Below are 22,739 nucleotides of genomic sequence, written 5' to 3' on the forward strand. Positions count from 1 at the left end.
GTCCCGCGTACGTACGTAGGTACGTGCGTGCATTGTGTGTGCGTGTGTGTGTGTCTGTACACCAGGTATCACATATCTTCCCGTGTGACGCACATCAATGCGCACACAAACACACGTATACATACACTTCGACACGCTTACGCCTATTACGTACAGTCATCCTCCAGCTTTCTTCTTTGAAACCACACGCACAAAAAAAAACGTACTTTTTTTTCATATTTGCTCGCTTGTTTGTGGTGTCTTCACCGCTCGAGTATTTCCTTTCAAACGCATCTCGTGATCATTTGTTTGTACAAAGCTTTTTTGTTTTCCCCGGCTTATATATCTTTATATATATATATATTATATTATATTCGGTATTGTATTGTATATATTTATATATTTGTTCCAAAGTGTGGCGAACCACTCTTTTTCTTCGGTGTGTGTGTGGGGGGCAGGTGGACTCTGTGTACGGCAGGCAGGAGAAAGTTCTTCTCTTCCTGTTCTTGTATCCCCTTTTCGTTGGCCCATACTTTTCGTGCCGTTGATCGACCGGAACTCTGCCTGTTGTTGTTGTCGGTAGCATTCGCAGTCCCCGCTTCAGCCCGGGGGTGATCAGACCGCAGGGAGGAATCTAAACTGCAAGGAGCGCGATGGCAGACTACAACCGCAGCAGTGCCGCAGTCCCCAAGATGAATCAGCGCTTCGGCCCCTACCAGGTGGGTGACACCATCGGCCGTGGCACTTTTGCAAAGGTAAAGATCGGTTATCACGAAACGACAAGAGTCCGCGTAGCACTCAAGATCATATCACGGAAGATAATGGAGAATGACGCACGCTCGGCGGTGAAGATCAAGCGTGAGATCAAAATTATGCGTGTGCTGCGCCACCCGCACATAACTCGTCTCTATGATGTCGTCAAGACGAAGCACGACATTGTGCTGGTCATGGAGTACGTGTCAGGTGGGGAGTTGTTTGACTTCATAAGTCGCAAGGGTCGACTAGACGAGTCCACTGCGCGTGCCCTTTTTCACCAACTAGCCGCTGCGGTTGCATACTGTCATCGATACCGGGTCACGCATCGCGACATCAAGCCGGAAAACATCATGATGGAGCACGGCACACACAGTGTAAAGCTGAGCGACTTCGGTTTATCCTCCATCACACACGATGGACGCTTCTTCGAGACAAGCTGCGGCACTCCCAACTATGCGTCGCCGGAGGTAGTGAGTGGGCGCTTGTACGGCGGCCCAGAAACAGATGTGTGGAGCTGCGGCGTCGTGCTTTACGCCATGCTCTGTGGCGCGCTACCTTTCGACGACGGTAACATCGCGACTCTCTTCAAGAAGATCCAAACGGCGGACTACGCCACCCCCGCCTACTTGTCTACACAGGCACGGGACTTGCTGCGCCGCATGCTGGTCGTGAATCCACTGGAGCGAGCCACGATGGAGCAGGTTATGCAGCACCCATGGCTTCGCCCTCGCTTTCCTCGGTACCTGCTGTCCTTGCACTACGCAGCTGTTGTTGAGACGACGCGCTTTGCACGCACTTACTGTTTCTCGGAGGACATGCTGGATGAGGAGGTGTTGCGCATCGTCGCTTCCCAGTTCCGCATCTCCACGCAGGAAGTGGCGTCGATCATCATGTCCGAAGAGGAGCGCATCCCTTCGATGCGGGCAGTTCTTAGCGACGAGGACAACCCCAACGCTATGGCGCGACGCTACCCCGCAGCCACCTACTTTGAGATGTATTCAAACGTCTCGGACTCGAAGCTTTGGCCCACGCCGGTTGAGATTGTTGCCGCTGAAGTGGCCTTGCGTGACGAGGCGCATGACATCTACGTTTCCTATATCATTCTCACCCAGAAGAAGCAGGACAAACTCGCTCCGCGAGGGCACGCCATACCCCCGTCGTTTGGAGACAGTGCGACCTCCTTCCTCCAGTGGCAGGCTCAGCAAGGTTACGGCTCTCTCAACGCTAATTCGTTACACCAGCTGTCCACTAACTCCAGTTTCACAGGCCTGGGCTCCAAGGAGGTGAGCTCGAGGTCCAACGCGCACGCGAGCTCGCCGTCCACATCGAAGCACCAGAGGCACCCTAGCAGGGCTCCGCTTCAGCTCTCACCAACCTCCCTGCAGTCCGCCATGAACTCCACGGTGCCAGTGACATTTCCAGGCGACCCATGGCAGTCGGGCTACAACGCTGTCGTGGCACCGTTTCTCCCTCTTCACGCAAACCACAGCACGCACACTGTTCTAGGACAAATTCTTCATGTGGAAGAGCTCCCAGTCCAACTCCTCATGTCTCGATGCATTACGGTGAAACCAATGAAAAGGGACCAATCAAACGCCGCCTCTGTGACGTCGGCCTCCGAAACCTCGAATTCTGGTTCCGGGTTTGTCGGCGGTGCATCTACTACCTCGTCTTTCGCGCTATCCGCCCCACAGAGAAATCTGCTCCAGCCACAGCGTCTCCATTCTCCAGGGAAAGCGTCTGTGGTACCAGCACTGCTGCTGCCACAGTCCAAGATGGAGACTGGTGACTGTTCCCTTATCTCGACGAACCAGGCGAGCAGCCCAATGAGTACCAGCGGCGCTGACCCCCGTCACAGTCTAGTCACCGGAGGCGTCGAGACAGCGCTCGACACCTTGTATCACGCGGAGACGGTCACCCGGTTTGGGAACGACTTCATCCGCAACGGCGTCGCGTTTGTGAATTCTACCAGCCACGAAACACTAAAAGAGGTGTACGAAGCCATGAAGGAAGAGGGGCTTCTCTGGAAGGTTATCTACAGCTACTACTTCTCGGCTGTGCGCCACCCGAACATCAAGCTGCAGGTGAAGGTGTACAAGGTCAAGTCGGATGAGCAAGTGGTGGATGTCAAGGTTTCCGTACAGAGTGGAATGGCTGCGTACGACGTGGTCTTGTCGCTACTCGAACGGCTGCGTACCCGTGCCGTTAACAAGCGCAATGCCCATATTTGTCGGAAGAGCGCCACCATCTTAGAAGTCGCGAGCTCGAGCGCGACTTGAGCCCTTCGCCTCGCCTTTGCCTCTCGTTTTTTCCATTTAAATGAACAGCGACACAGCGTCGGGCCTACTCAGTGGCAGGGCGGGGCGGGGACACCGAGGGAAAATGGACACCCACCTGATGTCCACTCCAACGCCGGGGGCTGCACATCTGTGGCGGCGCCGGCCGTCTTGTGCCCGCCATCACAATGGCCATACGCCCCCCTTACCCTTCCCCCTTTCGTCACTGCGTCTGTGATGTCTCCTCACCGGACACCAGTCCCCCACTTTCATTGCCGAAGACGCTACCGGGGAGGAGGGGAGTGTGTGTAGGAAAGAGCGGGTCGAGGCATTTTTTTGTTCCCAACTCGAATTAGCTTTGGTGTTCGTATCTGCGTGCTCATATATGAGAGAGACTGACACACACACACACACACACACACACACACACACACACACACACACACACACACACACAACCACTTGACCCCCCTTCCCCCCTCAAGATGTGTGTGCATGGGCCCCTCCCACCAGCGGGGATGCTTGGAGAGGAAAAATGAGCCCTCCTCCTCCTCCTCCCACACACATTTACACAAAAGCAAGTCCTTTGCTTCAAGGCACTGGCCCTCGTTTGAGCAACACAGCCGTAATGCTGACGTCTCACCCGTCACACGCCCTTTTCGGTTTTTCTCTCTGTGTGCACCTTTTCCTGTAATGTTTGTCTCCGTCATCACCCCGACTTGAAAAAAAAATATTCTAGATAGGGTGTGTTCAAGTCCACAGCCCCCTCCTTTTTTTTGGTTGTTGTTTCTGCCGTCTCTTCGTCTTTACGGTGGTTTAGTGAGTCCAGGAATTTCCGCATCGTTGATTTTGGTTGTTGTTGTGTGGTCGCCCTCCTCCCCTCCCCTCCTCTCCTCCTCTCCTCCCCTCCTTGCCCCCCCCCCTCCCCCGAATCGGTTGTCGCGCACAGGCAACCACAAAAAAACCCTTTGTCAGGCTAGTTAGTGTGTGTGTGTGTGTGTGTGTGTTTAGTTTATCTAGAATGACCAAAACACGCACTTTGAAATGAAAGCGGGGTCGCCTATCGCCCTGCCTCTCACACCTCTCCTCTCCTTTCTCATTGTCTGTTTGCCTAAGACGCGGTTATCTACGTGGATATTTGTCCGTTTGTGGTCTATGCACGTAAAAATCTTTTTTTTGCTCCAGGCACGCTCACTTGTTTCTCAACGAATGCTCGGGACCCCTCTCACGTTCCCTTCTGTGTCACCTTTCCCCCCTTTTCGGTCGATTCTTGTGCACTCACGAGACGGATGGTGGGTGTGTATATATCTATACAAATATATATATATATGCGTGTGGGTGTGCGCATACGAAACCAGCTACCTCTTGCACTAACATGACTGCGGTGCTGTGGCTGGTTGTGAGGAGCGGTGGGGTAGGCGGCGGGCCGCCGTGTGGTTCCATTGAGAACCCCCCTCCCCCCTTTCCCTCCTCCCCGCCCCCTCTCACAATCAGAACGGAACGAATGTAAGCAAACCGTCTTCAATTAAGTTGTTCATTACTGAGGAAGCTAACAAAGAAGCAAAGAAGGATATAAAACAGTTTGTCGTGGTCGATCTTCAGCAGTATCACAAAATGCCGTGTGTGTGTGTGTGTGTGTGTGTGTAAATAGATACGGAATGTGGTGGTGATGAACACAGGTTTTTCGCCACCACAACTTCGCGTGCAGTTTTACATGACGTTCGTGAGAGGACATCACTGGTTGGGTGAGGGCGCCGCACTGATATGATTTATGCATTTTCTTCTAGCCCCCACCCCCCAGCGTACAGATACGCCCGGCACCTTCGCATGGACCGCATCTGCGTGTCCTCCGTCGACTCACTATTTTGACTTTTTTCACTGCTTTTCCCCATCTCGTCTCTTGACGACGTCCCTGCTCCCCACATCCAGGTTTTCATTGATGCGCAGCGGGCGGTGGTACGCAACCACTCTCAACCCCCCTCCCCCCTCTACCCTTTTGGTAGGGCGTCTCCCTGGGAGCCGCCAGGGTCCACCACTGAGAGTACAGGTGAACTTCAACGCACACCCTTGTCGGCCTCTTCATCTTCGATGCCGCTTTAGAGGGGGGGGGGGGGGGAGTGGCGGTGGTGGAACTGTCTTAGTTTTATCCCCCCTCCCTTTTCCAAGCTACACACAAAACATACCTTCACTCAACACCCTCGAGGAACAAGTGTAGCGTATGCAAAACGAATCCCCCTCCTCCCCCCCCCCCCCCCAAAAAAAAAATGATGAGTAACTCGTGAAGGCCAACAGAGCGCGACTGTGTCCCTTTGCCTGCTCTCTTTAAGGTGTCTCATTAGAGAAAGTCATTGGTGGCAAAAAAAGGGAGCAGCAAATGGCGCCCTTTACGTATCGACACCGGTTCGTGTGCGTTGATACTCTGTATACCTCTCTCTCCCCCCCACTTGTGTGTATCTGTCGTTGTTTCTTCGGACATCACGTTTGAATGCTATCGGGACTCTCTCACGTTTCACTCCCCCCCTTTTTGTTACCCCTGCACAACATACGCACTCATTCAGTCGCGCGCTCGGCAGCGGTGCTGCATACCTGCGTGAAATCGCCGCCCCCGACTTCTCCAAGGACGGCTAAAGGAGCGTTTGTTCCTCTTTTGGTGCACGTCCTCATATCTGCTTGTCTTCCTTCCCCCTCCCCCTTCCCCCACCCTACACTTCATCTACAAGACTTTATCCACCTTCCTACGACTCATCAGAGGCGTTCGCCACACACCGGGCCACGCGTTCGTCGCCTTTGTCGTTATCTGATTCGCCAGTCCCCCCCCCCCTCCCTTTCCCATCACGTCGCAGTGAGGGCAAGAGACATTCGAAGAGGCGACCTTGTCAAACACACGTGCTTAGCATACAAGAGGTAACTTTAACACACTGAGGGTCACTTATCCATCCACCCCCCGCTTTGTACCCAACGCTCAGCCAGGCCAGAACGGGCTTCGTGATAAAAAAGAAAAGCTCTTCTGTATCGTGGTGTGAAGGTCGATGTCTGCGGCAGGGCTCGTGAGGTGAAAGCAACAATCATTATTCTATTTTTTTTGTAGCCTCTGCTCTTGGGGGCGGTACGGCTACTGTGTTTTGATTAATTCCAAACAAAACTGTCTTTTCCGATTCTCTGGATAGCTTATCCCCCCACCCCGGGTTTCTCTTATTGTGGGTAGGTGTTGCAGACAGGGGCGGGGAAAGATCGAGTTTTTTTTTAAAGGAGGAAGGAGGGGGAGGCGCAACGGACCAATTGCTAGTTGGTGCTGGGGTAGCTGTGGTATCCAGGTTTGTGGGTCAAAAACCCGGCCATTTTTGCCTTTTGGCTAACGTTACGTATACTTTGCCCCCCCTTCCCCTTCTGTATTCTTTCAGAGAAGGAATCAGCGTTAGCTGCGGGTCTGCTGGTATTTTCCCCGTTTTTTTTTGATTTGCTTTCGTCTCTTTTTCTTTGCCCCCTCTCCCATTATTTAGTTCCTCTGCCCTGTATCTCCCCATCAACCCGAAAAAAAAGCTTCTCTGCCTCCCTTCCCTTCCCCTCCCCCCGAGCTTCACTTTTTTCACTCTCCTCTTTTTTTTTCATTCACTTTTTAGGGGTTCCGTTTTTAGTTTTTCTGGGGAGGGGGTTGTGTATACCTAAAAAACATATTTAGTTGTCTATCGCGGAGGTGTGTCTACGTCAATCCCCTCCTCTGCCCCTCCCTTTCTCACTCCTCCTTTCCCTTGCGGGCACGGTGTGTGTCTGTGCAAATTGTTCCTGGTGTCTGTTTGGCCTATTTTTGGTTTTTTTTGGGGGTCGTTATTATTTTTATCCCCCCCGTTTTTTAAACCGTACACAGCAATAGAAAAACAAGTTTCTTTTCTTTTCCCCCGAAGAGGCCTTTTTTTCTTTTTGTTCTTTCTGGAGGGGAGGGCGGTGGTGTTAGTCGTTTTTTTTTTGATCTGCCCCTACCCTCCCCTCCCCTCTCCCCCCTCCTTTCCCTTCCTCACACACGCATACAACCTCTACTTTTTTTTGTTTTGTGCTGTGCTCCCTTTCCTTCTTTGATCGAATTAAAAAGCCTCTTTGGTTTTTGTCTCGGGTTTAGTCAAATATACTTGAAGGTATATTGCTCTATCTTCCTGTGTGAGTGTATCTGCGTAGCTCTGTCCTCTTGTTTCCTCCCTCCCTCCATCTCCTCCAAGCGAGAGCGTCTTTTACTCCTCACCCTTTCTTGTTTTCTCTTACCCCAAAGGATTAACCCATCAGTAGAATTTTTTCTTTTTTAAGCGGTCAAGTTAAAGGGACGTATAAGCAAAGTGATCAATTACTTTTTTTTCTATCTCCTAGGAAGTCTGTGTGTGTGTGTGTGTGTGTCTCTGTGTGTGCCTGTGTGTGTCTGCGTGTGAGAACCAGGTACTTATCGGTCGTCTCTACGTTGTGGTGTGACTCAAGTTTTTTTTTTATATGCTATCTTCTTATGTGAATATTTATTCATCAAGTTTTTTCTTTTGATTTCCCCTCCATCTAAGCGTTTTTTCAAATTCGGGCTGGCAGATTTTCTTCACGTCGCGTGGGATTACTCTCTCCTTCGTGCGCGTCTTTTTTTCTGCTTTACCATTGTTCAGTGTCCCCTCGCTCTCTCGCACACTCGTTTCAGCTCCCCTCATCTTTGTCACACTACGTATTTTGATTTCCGAGTCCGTTTTTACTTTCCCAACTTTTCCCTTCAATACTTTTTTTTCCCCTCCTGAGGTCGTACATTTTTTTTTCCGATTCTTTCTATTATTTCTCGTTTTTTTTTGTCTTCCTCACACGCTTCTGGGACACTTTTGCTTTTTTTGTATTTCTCGAAATTCCTTTCTGGATCTCTTAAACTGTAGACCCGACCTTTTTTTTTTGAATTTTTCTCCTCCCCCTTCTATCTCTTACCTCTCTTCGTCCACCCCTCCCGTTCATTGGTCAGACAATTAATGTACGTACACGGATTCCCGCGTATTCTATTGCCACAGTTACCCCTTTTTTGTTCCCCCGGTACTGCTGTCTCTTGTACAGGTCGGGGTGTTGGACTTTTTTTGTGTGTGTATAATTGAAAATTTTCCATTTGTACTCCTCCGTCTCCATTTCACTCGTGTCCCCCATCTTTTTGTCTCCTTTTTTTTTTACCCACGCACAGTAAGTAAAGTTCCCTGTCGTTTCTTTTTGGAGCTTGTCTCTTGTTCCACTCCCCCCTCCCCTCCCCTACACGCCTCCATCACCCCCCCTTACTCTTGTTGTTTTCGTTGACGTAAACAAGCAATACCTCGTTTTTTTTTTCCTTTCCCAAAATTTTTTACATCATTATATATATAGATATATATATATCTAGACACATATATGTATATGTATATATGGATAGCTTTTACGTATTATTAAAGGAAGATCAGCTTTTCATTCAGCGTATCAATTTAGCTGGCATTGCTGCTTTTGCGGGTGCGTACCGGTCTTCACGTTTTTAATCACACATACACGATTGGTTTCAGAATAGCGAGCACCATATCACCTGAAAAACCCCAACCAGGAAGAAGGAACACTAAAGAAACCATATCGTCCTCCTTCTCACACCTCAGCTCTCGGCCCATACTCTGGAGGCCAACCTCAGAGATACGTGTAAACTGCTCAAATTTCTGGCTTCAGGTATTCTCTGCTCTCCTGTTCGATCAAGGGGTGCACCCGGAGCTCTTCATTTTCCGTGGTGCAAGTGCGTGTGTGCGTCTTTCAAACATCGATTCTGGGGAAAAAGGGGGGAAAACATACGTGCGCACATCGCGCTTCTCACTCCCTGCCACGCCCTTTACTGTACCCATTTTTTTTCTCAGGCTTCACTGTGTTTCATCTCTTTTGGTTTTGATAGACCCCACAAAAAAAATATTTTTTTTTTGGACGAATACTCTTTTGTTTGCGTTTCTTTGACTGAATTGTGCCTTTTCAATTTTTTTTTCACTCCCCTCCCCCGCTGGTTTCCGTAAAACATTTTGTGAGTTTTTTTTATTGCTTTCTCTCTCTCCGTTCTGCCACAAAGGGCTCGGAACAAGACGCTGTGTGCATTTTTCGCATTGTTGTGTTTCTTCTGGAGTGTCGAAAATATATTTCTGTTCTGCCCCCTCTTTTTTTTTTCTAGCTTCTCTCTCTCGCTCCCTCCACCGCAGGCGACGCACGAGACACTTTTTGTTCCTTTTTGGTTTGTGCTTTGAATTTATCTGAGCTGTCCTTCCAGACCCCTTCTTTACCCCCCCCCCCCCACCGGCCCTGTTGCCCTTCGAGATTCTTTTTTTTCTTTTTAACACAAGCCGTGTCCAGCTCTTGGAGTGACTGTTTGCACTGATTTTCCTTGTTCTGTTTTTCTGGAGTGATCAAATCGATTTTCTCTCTAGTGTGTGCATTTTTTTTTCTTTCCTCGTTATCTTTTTTTTTCTGTTCTCCGTGTCGTCGCTTCTTTTTTTGTTCCCCCCCCCCCTGGGGAGGCGCTGCTCTCATTCTTGGTGTGTGTGTGTGTGTGTGTGTTTCACGTATACTTGCCGGTGTTTGCGTCTTTGTCGCTTACTTGATTTCATTCACGAGAATTTTTGAACCGCACTCAGATATACAGCCCATTACGCAGCAACTTCTTCTTTGAATACATTGGTGCGGACGGGACGGCCATCTGGGCTGAAGTTGCATAGTTGAGCAACTGCGTGCTCATTAGATCTTTCTCCTAGTTTCGGGATTAACTGTACTGTGCGTTGAGGGTGCGGTGCGTCCTCTGCTGCATTTCTTACAGTCACTGTGCCTTGTTCATCGTTGTTATCCATTATTCTCCACCGCCTCATTGCCCACCGGGTACTGGTTTCTTGCGCCTCCTCCTTCGTGCGTGTCATAGACCCGGACGATCAGTCGCACCGGCGATCGAAAGCGCACATTGTGATACGAGCTGTGGACTTCACTTTTTGGGGGACGAGAACAAACAACGACAGCAAACTGCCCTCACCCAGAAGAAGGGGGAAGACTGTGGGTCGTGTTCTCCGTAGAGCGTAATTCCAGCGCCACATTTCTGTTTCCGTCTTTTTTTTAATTTTTCTCAAGGCTCCGGCGCACACCGTCACTTCAGTAAACAACGACGACCAAAGAAAATCCACCGACGAGCTCTCGCGCTCCCTTGTCCGCGAGGAGGAGCAAAACAAAACAGTACACACACACACACACACACACACACACACACACACACACACACACACACACACACACGCAAAAGCCGGTTGTGTCCAAAGTCGTCCGGGAGGCTTAAAAAAATTATTTCTGTTTACCTTCGCCCCCACATTTATCCGTTTCGTGTGATTTTTTTTCGTTTTGTTCACGCTGTTTTGTGTGTCCGTCTTCCCCTCCCCTTCCCTCTCTTTCTCACTCCATACGCGCGCGAGCGCGTTTTTTTTTTTAGACCGCATCAAGTCCTGCTCTTCTTCGTTCATTTGTATTTTCTTTCTTTCCGGCACCTCGATTTCTGCTATAGCCTTTGGTCGACCCGCCGTTATCAGCAGGTTTCAGTCGGAGTCTTTTTTTTTGTTTCTCCTGTTTCCCTATTTCACAAGCTTTTTTTTTGCCCACTGACCTTGCACTCAGCCCTGTTTTTGTGTGTGTGTGCTGTCGTTGATTCGAGCACCTTTTCTTTTCTCCAGTCTGGAGCACTGTCGGCACAGATCCCCCCCTCCCCAACACACACACACACACGCACACACACACACACACACACACACACACACACACACACACCATCAGATACACAAGTACTGTCTGCAGAATTGGTTTATAAAGAGAAGACGGAGCGGAAGAGAGGGAGGAAGTGTATACTGTGTGTTTTACCTCCTGAAAGGAGGTGGGTGCCGGACCTTTTCTGTCTTCGTCAACTCTTCCGCGGTGCTCACTCGTTTTCTCTTTTTCTCTTGCAAGCACACAAGTGCTCCTCAGGACGACTTACTTCGCCCTGTGTATTTGGTCATTGTTGTTGTCCTGCTGAGTGTGACGTCAGCGTCGCTTCACCTTTATCTATTTTGGGTTTTACCACCGCCCCTCCCCCATTCACGCCATTTTCTTTTTTCCCATTCTTGCAGTTTATTTTTGTTCTCTTCTTCGAATTAACCAAAAGAAAAAAAAGTTCCCCTCCAATGGATCCTCTGACGCAATCGGAGTCAGTTGGTGGTGAGGGCATGAGACTGCCACGTAATATTGCGGCCACCTTCCACGCACAGCACACAGACGGAAACCCACTCGTGTCGGCGGAGCATTCCTTCTCAGTTGCCTGCCCGAAGCCCCAGCTGATCCCGGTGGGGTGCTCCGAGGGCTTCACCGGTACTCCGCGGCAGCGACACCCGAAGCCGAACAATGCAAATGAGTTCAAGGTGGCGAGTTTTTTGTCCTGCGAGGGCCACTTGTCTGCAAAAAGGGCATCCTTTAACTTGAGCCCAACACGTGATGCCATCGCGGAAGATCATCACTCTGCATTCAAGGAAGCTGGGTGCACTGAACGCCGCCGGGATACTCCGGGTTGCGCTGATTCACAAACGCCTTGCACCAACAGTATGAAAACGTTGCCGACTGTTTCTCCGGGCGGCTTGCTGACGAGGTTCGGGGGTAGGGTTCAGGAAAACAATAGTGATGGACACCGCATACTATCATGTGAGGTCTCTGGAAAAGAGCACGCGAGGGGCCTGTCGGAGGCGGACCTGAGACCAACAGTAGGACGAGTACGACGTAAAAACTTTTTCTTGATGATTGTCTTGCTGACGATCACCTTTCTGCTGGCCGTGGCTGGTGGTATAGGTGTCGGTTATGTGAACATGTATTACACGACGTTAACGCATCGTCATCATCTTGAATCGAGTGACCGCGCCATTCTCAACACTTCGACAATGATGCTGAAGAGTTACCACAGGGCGCTGCAGGATGATGCGCAGAATTTGATCTCCTTTGTGCGATTGTCAATGATAACGATGGATATCGGAAACTCTATGAAGCTGAATGAGGCCCTGTCTAGTGCCTTTTTCAATGCGTGGCGCACGTGGATGTTCCGCTCAAGCGTCACAATACACTCGGTTTACATACCCATGTGTTCAGAGGCTCATATCGATAGCTCATCATGTCCAACTATTGCACTACGGGTCGAGTGCACCCACGATCACAGAGCGCAGGAGTGTTACTTCATGCGTTCCAAAATATTTAACAGCACGTGGATGGCGGTCCACAGGGTCGACTTTTCCGATCCCGATCTTCCAAGGATAGGCGAGTTCGTAATGGACGTGCCGCTGCAAGTGAACTACGTCCATGGGGACTCTGAGCAACACTTCGACTACTACTTTGACCCGAGGTACGGAGCAACTGTTGATGATCCTAAGCACATGACCCTAGTCTTACGGCACCAGGAAAAAATAAATGATCACATCGTCATTTGTGACACCGGAAGCTCCTTTGATCGCTGGTTTAATAGTTTTGAGAGGGGGCTGCAAAAAAAAACTGACAGCTATTCTATGCTCCTCAGAGACGACGGGGCGATCCTGGCGTACGGCTACGATGACGTCAAGTCAAGTGACCATTCTGCAGAGTTGCCGTGCAACGCGCTCAGACCGTCGCTCCCGTCGAAAAATTGTGGGCGTGGCAAAGCGGCTGTACTGGACCGGATGGTAAATATCTTAAAAAAAACCCTCTCGGGCACCGACTTTATTGAGGGGGTTCTGCGGTCGTGTGATTCGCCAATGATGACGGAGATGATGGACAACTACATCATCGTGTACCAGGATTTCTTGCGTTTTCAATGGAATTATACACGGCCACATAGTGTGTTTTTTGCTGCGTACGCGGTTCCGCTTGATGTCTCACTGGGTCGCGAAGGCATCGTTCAGATTATCATTTGTGTAATCATCATCATCATCTGCATTTTTCTGCTGGGTGGTGTCGCCATGGTAGCCGTGAACCAAATGCTACAGGTTGTGGAGGTTATTTCGAAGCTTTCCACGCACGCCGCGATGTACGACACGGAGGGGATGCGCAGTGTCCTGGACTCCCAGAAGCCTGGCCTGCTCGCTCGCGTCATCACATCCGCTGATGTTATCAACAATGAGTTCCAGCTTATCTTTACGAATCTCAACGCCTATCGCCCGTTTCTGCCGCAGTCGCTGCTTACCAAAGGCAACTGCATCTTTGCCGGCGATTCACTGGTGCCGTCGAGCGTGGCATGTGGTGACGATACCGGAGACGACCTTCCCACCGACAATAAGGAGTTATGTCACGAGAGGGCTCATGCGCTTGCTCTCAGTGACGCTCTTGCGCGCACCGTTGTGAACCCGATAGAGAACACACTGCTTTTGCAACGGGGGTTCCACCCAACGAAATCCACTGTCCTTGTAGTAGGTCTCTCGAATGTCGCACTGAGCGCGGGAGACTCGGTTGACCTAGTGAGCGTGTTTGTCCAGACTGCGGTGAACCACGCGGTGCAGTTTAGCGGCGTTGTAGAGACAATTGAGTTTCAAAAGGTCATGATATCGTTCAACGCACATTTCCCAGTACCGCGGCATCAGGAAAAGGCCTGCCTGTGTGCGCTGTCCATGCGTGAGGACTTTCGGGACTCGGGGTGCATCGTGTGCATGGGCATTGCGTCGGGGTATAATTATGTCGGCACCACCGGTACGGAGCAGCAAAAGGCGCGTGTCATAGTCGGTGAGAGCGTCGTGGTGGCGGAAGCGCTCACACACCTCGGTCGCTATCTCGGTTCGTCCATATTAGCAACCGACCAGGTGGTCTTTGAGGCCCTGGTAGTCGCCGTCGCAGTGGATGTGATGCAGCTATACTATCAGCACGACCATCAGTGGGTGTCGTATAGCGTATCAGAGATTATTGGGAATCAGCATGCCGTTCTCTCGGCAGACATGCAGCTGGTGAAGTCGGTGTTTAAGTTGGTGCGTTACCGCCAAGCAGAGGAGGCACTAAAAGTTGTGCGCGACTATGTCGTCGCTGCGAGTGAGCGACAGGAAAAGCCGTCATGGCCGGTTCGCCGCCTCCACGCGTTAGTAGAGTCTCAACAGGAGTTGATAATAAGCGGCTATGGGCGACGTCGTCAACTATGGCAGGCGCTGGAGGGGGAGGAGCTCATCATTAATCATCTTTCCGAGACGAGCAAGTCATATGACTCACGGCAGCCGCACTTTCCAAGGGTGTCCATTTCTGCAACCACGGAGGCCCCTTTCACATCATCGTCGGCCAATGGCATCACTGCTTTGAGTGAGGTGGGCTTGGTCCCCAGTGAGACCTTCACCGCGTGCGGCGAGGCGGCACTTGCGCGAGCGCTGGTAGGCGAGCAGTCGAGGCTCATCACGACGCGGCGGCAGTCGGCGCCTGTGTCAAAGGCCTGCCTCAGCGATAATGCTCTCTTCTCTGTGTTTATGTTGACGCACAATGAGGACGACGAGGACAGGCAAAACGGATCATCCACGTTGGTGCCAAAGGTCCGGAGCACCGACAACATGACAAACGACAGTAAGGTGAACTCCAACGAGGAGAGTGGCAGGCTCCCGCGAAGCGCACACACACTACCCTCCCAGAGGCGTGATGGTTTGTGTGTGGTTGAAGTGAATCTGTGCGCGGCATCTCAGTTATCACCTTTGGCGGCATCCCATAGCATGGATTGCGCGCGAAGATCGTCTGGGATCACCACTACCTCATCAAACAGCCGCCTTTGCTCGGCACACGAGTGCTCTTTCCACAGAGCACCCAGGTCTCTGCAGAGTCCAACCACTCATCTGGATGCCTTTTCAGGCTTCGGTGTCTTCAAGGAGGACCGCGAGAGAAGATGCTCTGTTGGCGATTCCGTAGCTGACACCAGTGCTCGTGACGTGGGCCCTGCGGGAGATTCAGCGCCTAGGCATGGCGGTGAGCATGAAAGCTCTTCGCTGAGGGCACTCACCTGCTACGCGCTGCCACAACGTGTCGTTTCAGTCAGCGGCCAGGTGTTTCACCGAACGACGCAGCTGCTGGGGCGTGGGTCCTTTGGGGAAGTGTACCTCGTCATATCCGAGACAGGGGCGCTGGGCGCCATGAAGGCCTTCCCGCTCAACAACGACAACGCCCATCAGCTCATCCGCGAGGTGGAAACGCTTTCACAGATGCGACATGAAAACATCGTCGGCTATGACTGCTGCGCCGTGCAAGACAATTTTTTTTTCATCATCTGTGAATATATGGCGGCCGGAACACTTGGTTCTCTGATTCAAAGGCTTAGGGTGGTCCCTGAGCGGGCAGCGCGCAAGTACGCGCGCGATATGCTCTTTGGGCTCATATACCTCCATCAACACTCGTGGCTGCACTGCGACATAAAGCCGGAGAACATTCTTATCGCCTGTGATGGCACGTGTAAGCTGGCTGACTTTGGTGTCGCCTCACTGCAGAGAAGTTTGATGGACGCGGTTTCAGTGCGCGGGACGCCACGGTTCTCGGCGCCAGAGGCAATCCTCGGAACGTGGACGGAGAAGGCGGATATCTACAGCTTCGGCATCACTGTTGCTCAAATGATGATGGGGGTGCATCCTTGGTACAGATATGGGGAGCCTGACCACCTCTTCGTCGCACACTACGCGGGCGAGATTCGGCACAGCTTGCAGACAGGCCTCCCGTGCATGATGCAGCCCGAACTGCCGACGAACCTGCAAGACAAGGAGCTGCAATGCGCAATCCATCGCTGCTGCGAGTTCGATCCTGCCCTCCGCCCGACAGCGGAGGAGCTCGTTACACTGCTTTCGTAGTTTCCCTAGCGGGGAACCCTCTCGCCCATCGTTTTTTTTTTTTTGAGAGTTTGTCCGATATTGCAACCGCCTTTAGTGCCTGTAGGGGCTTGCTTGTTTTTCAGGTTGTCCTTGAGGCTCTAGCAGTGGTTCTCTCTCTCTCCCCTCTGTTCTCCTCAAGACTAGACTTTCATTCGCTCATCTGTTTTCTCTGGTTTGACTTTTCTCCTCTACAACTTCCATCAACCGTTTTCTTCCGAAGAGCGAACCTTAGTCTTCCTGCCTTCTCTGCGTTCATTCTGATTGGGTGGCTGCGGCCTCCTCGGCCGCGCCTCATTTGGATACGTGGCTGGCCCAATGTATACGGCGGGGAAGGAGGTCTGCCCTTTGAAATCGAAGACGTGAGGAATCGCCTAGGTCTTGTGTTCCTGCCACCTCGATGACATCATCGTTAGATCATGCCGGGATCCGGCTAACATGGGAATAGTGGTGGTGGCGGAGTGAGGGTCTCTCTGTGCGTGCGTGTATGTGTGTATGTATGTATGTGATATCTATGAATTGAGAGTTCTGAGCGTTGTTGCGGCTGCGGATGACGCCAGTCACGCCTTGTATGGCACTGGGTCCTGGAGATTGACAAAAGCCAAGACGTTTGTACCAAATACATGCAAAGTGCTGGATCAGCATGACTTGGATACATCTCGTTCAGCCGAAGGAACGCTTCATTTTGGGGATCGGCACAGCGGGAATGCCTGTTAGGCGACCTGAGTTGAGTGTGGGTCCAGTTCAAGCCATAGTGTGGGGTTTTGTATTAAACGAATGACTCATCCATGGCTGCTGGGTGTGTGTACATTACTGCTGTGTATCAAGTGGTAGACCTGCGTTACATATCCCTGGGGGGGGAGAACGAGTGCGTGTTCTGAGTTAGTGTTCATGCTTCATTGACACCCATGTACGTTGCACAGTCTCCTTTTTGAATTCTTCTTTTATCTTTTGAGACCGGGGTTGCTTTTACCGGACTTGCCAGCGTTGTCACTTGGTGCGCGTGATTTCCCTTCACTCTCTGTTGCTCATGCGTTTTGCTTCCCGCTTTACCCCTTTTTCTCCCCCTCCCTCCCCCCCCTCAGTCCTGTTGTCTTTGTGGTCTCCCTCGAGACCTGAAAACCCACACTGTCGCTGGTATGCAGGGCTTGGACTCTCTTTTTTTTTTGCTCTTTTGTTTCTTTCTTACTAGTATTGTTCTACTGGGATTCTGTTTGATTCACGCTCATTGGGCTCTCCATGACTACATGCCGGGTTACCATCTCGGTTCTTCCAGTGGAGGCAGGGTGGGAGAAACAAAGAAATTCAGGGCTATTGTAAGGGGTGAAGGTGACCACCTGCCCTCATGGTGCCCTCCGCTCACTAGCGTTCCCTTTTTCTTTTGTCGCGTACATCATACTGAGGCGTCGCTGGCGCTGTCTATTTTGAGGCAACGAAAAACTCAGAAAATAAAATAGTGAATGGCAGGGATAGTAGTAGTCGTGGCGGCGATGGCTGGGGGAGGGAAGGGGGGGGGGTGGCACACTAAGGGGAGAAAAAATACACGTGAAAGGTGCGTGCTCATCATTGTGAACGGAGACATGCGTGGTTTCTCCGTCAGATTGCTAGTGCACACAAACAGGACTACACCTACACACGCAACTTTGTCGCCCCCACCCCCACCCCCACCCCCTATGCCACAGCCGCGATCTGTTGGTTACGGCAAAGCTGCCGGGTAAAGTAAGGCAGGCATACGTTCCCCTCCCCTCCCCTCCGTTTTTTTCTCTCCTCTTCGCAGAAATTTCTTCCTCTCCACTCCTCCTTGTCCCTCTGCTCTCCCGGTGGTCACTTCACCGTCCCTCCCCCCCCCCCCCCTTTCCTCCCCTCCCGGTAACCTACCCTGGATGGAGGGGGATCTTCATTCTCCACGGCCTCTCTTCCCCCAAAGGTGCTCAGTCGGACTTAATTGGGTGTCTGCATATTATTCGTGGATACGCGTCACACTTGCGCAGCAAGTATTCTCTCTCGTGCACATGGCCAGCGTCGAAGCGGTGCTTAGAAGGCGGGGCTGCTACGACTCACCTGCTCCGTATTCATACCTGGGCCTCTTGTTGTGCGGATGTGTGTGACTCAACCAGAAATAATCGATCATATCGCTCCGCAAAAAAAAAAAGGGTCCACTTTTCTCCCCACCCCACCCCATCTCACATACACAGTGCACATCTCAATGTATTCTCTCGCGTGGTTCCCTTGCTTTCGTCGAACTACCGCATGGCGCGCGCGTTTCCACACTCGTGGCGTTTTGTTGACACACGCCCGCGACTTGGTTTCGGCATCGTCTACTTTGCCATCACACCTGACGCCACCGGAGCCCACCAAGCTGTTCTCTAGTCCCATGGTTCAGGAATGGTCCATGAGCGCACCTCAAGAGACGGTCATCTCCCGGAAGGCCCTCAATCGAGCAGAGCGCATTGTGGCGGAGGCGGACGATTCGCGCTCCGAGAAGCAACCCTTTTACGACAGTGATACTAGGCGTTGTCGTGTGTGCGACGCACGCCTTGAGGGAAGCTACAGCTCGCACATCCACAGCGTCGACCACAAACCGCGTATCGCACTTTTGAAGCGTACGATCGGTATGATACTCACCTTCCTAGAGCAGGTGTCGTTACCCCCTTCATCGGTGTCAGCGGAGCCGACTGCTTCGTTTGGTGGAGAGAAGCGCGTGACAAGGTTCGCAGCAGCGCACGCAGCGACATTCCCCACGCCAGCACCGTCATGTTTTCACGCCCTGTATACCGAGTCGCCACTATTTCACGAGAAGGGTGTCCCAAGTCGAAACTTCCTTCATCAATGCCCCTCCACGCTGCGCGAGCTCGACATGGTGGACGTTATTATGCGACGTTGGTGGAACACTTTGCATCGTCCCCCGCCGAAGCGGGGCAGTCTTTCTTTTGACCGCCTTCTCTCGCTCTCCTCTGCTGAGCTGCAGGCGCGGCGATGGCGTCTGCGCTATCTGCTCCATTTTCTCAAGTCGCGCGGTGTGCTCCGGTCTAGCTTGTCACTGAGGGCTGACGAGTCTAATTTGGTACAGAGCGCCAGCGATCGCATGCACCGTGGTGAGACTTTCGAACGCCTTGAGATGGTGGGCGACTGCTTTTTTAAAAGTCTTACCCCCGATCGAATGCACACCGTATTCCCAGCTGATGAGGGCGGACTGTCACAGGAACTCCAGCATTTTGAGCGTACGCTGGATTCCAATCATGGACTCCTGGCCATCTATGACTACCTCGGCCTGGATGACATTCTTGGTTCCTTTCTCGCCAACAACAAGGCAAAGGCGGACGTTGTGGAGGCTGTCATTGGCGAGCTGAAGGTCTTACTCTGGTCAACAGACGTAACGTGGGGCATGGAGTGCTATGTCTTACCCGGAGAACGCGCCACATATGTGTACTTGCGAGCGCTAGTAGCGCACACCATCGCTGAGCTGGGTCACACGATACTTATGTGGCAGCTAGAGTCTACATTACGCAACTGTCGAGAGTTCATTCTCAAGCACACCGTTGAGGAGTACTTGACCCCCAGTAAGGGGAACCATTGTCGAGTTCACGCTACGGGGGACGAGCACGACTTCCTCTCAGACCTTCCCAAGTACGCGCCGTTGCCACCGTTACTTGCGTGGGTGCAGCCACGCCCGTGCGCATCGCTGTGGAAGGATGAGGTACCGTATCTTTGTACACCGGTCTCAAACAAGGTGCCACCTTCTCCCCAAGACTCGTTTCGCAGCCTTGCCGCTACCGCAAGCTCCATCCCAGAAGCCATTCGGAAGCACTATGCTGTTGGGCAAAAGAAGTGGACCCCAGAGGTCTGCAAATCGTCTGTGCAGGCTCTCTGTGGTTTCTCCAGACCATCTGCGCTTCTGAGCAACAGGGGTGTTGTTGTGGACGCCCTACCGTTGGACTCAAGGTGCACATCTTCGCTACTCTATGGCGAGGTGCAGCCCTTCCCGACCCCGCCGGCCCACGGGGGCGCCTCTGACAAGGTGCTACAGGCACTGGTGACCGCGAATTGTGTGGTGATTCGTGATTGAACCCACCAGGTCGTCCCCAGCCACTTCGCCCACCATGCCCACCGACAAGCCACGTGATACTTCTTCGCTTTTTCCTTTGTTGGCCATGCCGTCTCTCTGTCAAGCTCATCAGCAGATGGAATGTCTTCGCGGATTGTTTGTCTTTGCTGGGCAAATATACGCCCCCCCCCTCCAAAAAAAAAGCCACAAAAAAGGTGGACTAACTGGTCTCCATCTTCACAGTTTGGCGATTGTGTAAAGAAGGGGGCGACAGGAAAGGCCCTCCTCTTTTTTACTTTTACATGTCTCGCCTCCCCCTTTCACGACCTGCGCCATACCTATCGATTGTCGTGTGCTGCACGATGCCCCTTCCATGAAGAGTAAACAGTGGATTGTTCCCACACGTTCGGCTTCTCGAATGTCCTCAAACGGGTTTGCACTTTTCGGATACGAGAGAAATGTACGAGTGTTGTTTTAAACGATACCCCCCCCCCCCCCCCTTCCTCCCCCCTCCCCCTTCGGGGCTGCGGTGTGTGTGTCCGCCGTTTCTCCAGATCTCGACGAGTCATCGAAGCCATCTTCGCCCTTCTACCCCGCATCTCGTTTTCTCTAAACATTTTTGCGCACTACTCTTGTGCGCACTATTATATATATATTTTTTATGATTCTTTCATTTGCCACACATTGCGTACATCCTTCACCACCACTCTGCCCCTCTCCTCCTCCTCTCCTCTTTCTCCATCGCCTTTTTGCGCAACTCTTTTCGCTTCGGTCAATAGAGTATCCGAAGATGTCTCTGACGCTTATCCCTGACCACTTTCAGCACATTGTGCGTCTGCTCAACACGAATGTGGAGGGCAAGCGCAAGGTGCCGTTCGCGCTGCGCATGGTGAAGGGTGTGGGTATCCGCTTCGCCTACATTGTGTGCAAAAAGGCCGGCATCGATGTTGAGCGCCGTGCTGGTACGCTGACGGCGGTGGAGCTGGAGAAGATCGCGGAGATCATCGCTGACCCCGCAAAGTTCAAGATCCCGGACTGGTTCCTGAACCGCCAGCGCGACCCCAAGACCGGCAAGACGGAGCACCTGTCGAGCTCGATGGTGGATACCCGCCTGCGCGACGATCTTGAGCGCCTGAAGAAGATGCGCGCGCACCGTGGTGTGCGTCACGCGTATGGCCTTCGCGTGCGCGGCCAGCACACCTGCACGAGCGGTCGCCACGGCAAGACGGTCGGCGTGTCTCGTGGTAAGTAAAGGTAGTCCAGTGCAGGTCAAAGCTCGTATTGCTCTGCTACGCTCCTCCCTCCCTACCCTCTCTTCCCCCCCATGTTGCCTTTCTCAACATTGAAGGCGACAAGATTGTGAATCTCGACCTTGACAGGACTCCTGGTCGCCAAGGCAGACTCGTGAGACGTGCGTTGCTGCAAGCTCGATTTTTTTTTTCACAGGGTGGAGTTGAGCGTGTTGCGGATGCATAATTGCTCGCTACTACTACTACTACTATTTTTTTTTTTCGTCTTCTTTTAGCTTTTTTTTTCCTTTCCTCCGAATAGAACAACAACAGCAGAGGGCGGGAAGAAAACATCGCCTGTAGACGCACCTGGGGCCGAGGCTGTGTTCAGCAGAGCCTGGACCCACAGAGGTGTTTGACAATGCCGTGAGCCCCTCGTCTGTGGTTTCTGTAGGTACTCTTGCACCTTTTTGACTTCATTGGAGCCTGGTTACTGTCAACGCCTGTCTTGTGTGCGTCGCTGAGGATTCCGAACCTCGCTTGCAGTATGTATACGGACAGGTAGAAACAGTTTTGCACCACCTGGGCTGATTGTTGTTGTGATGCGCCCCACCCCCTGCCCCTCTCCTACTCTTCTTCTCCACCCCCGATCCTTTCACATTTACTACCCTTTTTCCTCCTCATCGCCCCTTATGTGAATGCGCTTGTGTGTCGTGAATTCATCGATACATGGGTGATGCTGTACTCGGTCGCTCTTCACTCTGCGGGCCCCAAAAATTTTATTTCTCACAAACAATCAGTAAAGAAAAACAACGGAGAGAGTATCCGAAGATGTCTCTGACGCTTATCCCTGACCACTTTCAGCACATTGTGCGTCTGCTCAACACGAATGTGGAGGGCAAGCGCAAGGTGCCGTTCGCGCTGCGCATGGTGAAGGGTGTGGGTATCCGCTTCGCCTACATTGTGTGCAAAAAGGCCGGCATCGATGTTGAGCGCCGTGCTGGTACGCTGACGGCGGTGGAGCTGGAGAAGATCGCGGAGATCATCGCTGACCCCGCAAAGTTCAAGATCCCGGACTGGTTCCTGAACCGCCAGCGCGACCCCAAGACCGGCAAGACGGAGCACCTGTCGAGCTCGATGGTGGATACCCGCCTGCGCGACGATCTTGAGCGCCTGAAGAAGATGCGCGCGCACCGTGGTGTGCGTCACGCGTATGGCCTTCGCGTGCGCGGCCAGCACACCTGCACGAGCGGTCGCCACGGCAAGACGGTCGGCGTGTCTCGTGGTAAGTAAAGGTAGTCCAGTGCAGGTCAAAGCTCGTATTGCCTTGCCCTCCTTTCATCCGAACATGCTCCCGTTTTTCCAGCCCTTTCTTTCTTCTCTGCACTCGGTATGTGCGACTCATCCCGGCTGGGGTCAAAGGCATAGGAGGTGGGGTACGTGGATGGATCCCGGAAGGTCTAGGACCCACAGAGGTGCAGGTATGTTGAACTGGAGCCGCGGATCGGCTAGACGCGTGTGGAATGGTTTCGTCTGCTTGTTCTTCACTCTCACTCTCTTGTACTTGGGAGCTACTGCCGTCCTCTCCGTTGTTTTCTGCGCATCTTTCTTTTTTTTCAATTTTTGTTCG

At 52.1% G+C, this 22,739-nt stretch overlaps 5 protein-coding genes across 5 annotated transcripts; all 5 read left to right on the top strand.

Annotated features, from left to right (window-relative positions):
* Positions 1–1,088: 1,088 nt before the first annotated feature.
* On the top strand, positions 1,089–3,014 carry JKF63_00084 (uncharacterized protein; the record flags this gene model as incomplete). The annotated part of the gene is made up of 1 exon (XM_067896136.1): positions 1,089–3,014. One exon carries the CDS (start codon positions 1,089–1,091, stop codon positions 3,012–3,014), a length of 1,926 nt encoding a protein of 641 aa, XP_067752293.1.
* An 8,180-nt stretch (positions 3,015–11,194) lies between these two features.
* Positions 11,195–15,817, top strand: JKF63_00085 (uncharacterized protein; the record flags this gene model as incomplete). Its single annotated transcript, XM_067896137.1, has 1 exon — positions 11,195–15,817. The coding sequence occupies one exon, from the start codon at positions 11,195–11,197 to the stop codon at positions 15,815–15,817; it is 4,623 nt and encodes a 1,540-aa protein (XP_067752294.1).
* Positions 15,818–18,041: 2,224 nt separating this feature from the next.
* Positions 18,042–19,901, top strand: JKF63_00086 (uncharacterized protein; the record flags this gene model as incomplete). Its single annotated transcript, XM_067896138.1, has 1 exon — positions 18,042–19,901. The coding sequence occupies one exon, from the start codon at positions 18,042–18,044 to the stop codon at positions 19,899–19,901; it is 1,860 nt and encodes a 619-aa protein (XP_067752295.1).
* Positions 19,902–20,670: 769 nt separating this feature from the next.
* On the top strand, positions 20,671–21,132 carry JKF63_00087 (uncharacterized protein; the record flags this gene model as incomplete). Its single annotated transcript, XM_067896139.1, has 1 exon — positions 20,671–21,132. The coding sequence occupies one exon, from the start codon at positions 20,671–20,673 to the stop codon at positions 21,130–21,132; it is 462 nt and encodes a 153-aa protein (XP_067752296.1).
* An 808-nt stretch (positions 21,133–21,940) lies between these two features.
* Positions 21,941–22,402, top strand: JKF63_00088 (uncharacterized protein; the record flags this gene model as incomplete). The annotated part of the gene is made up of 1 exon (XM_067896140.1): positions 21,941–22,402. One exon carries the CDS (start codon positions 21,941–21,943, stop codon positions 22,400–22,402), a length of 462 nt encoding a protein of 153 aa, XP_067752297.1.
* Positions 22,403–22,739: the final 337 nt, after the last annotated feature.

Source organism: Porcisia hertigi, chromosome 36 (assembly GCF_017918235.1).
Source record: "Porcisia hertigi strain C119 chromosome 36, whole genome shotgun sequence".
Taxonomy (NCBI): domain Eukaryota; phylum Euglenozoa; class Kinetoplastea; order Trypanosomatida; family Trypanosomatidae; genus Porcisia; species Porcisia hertigi.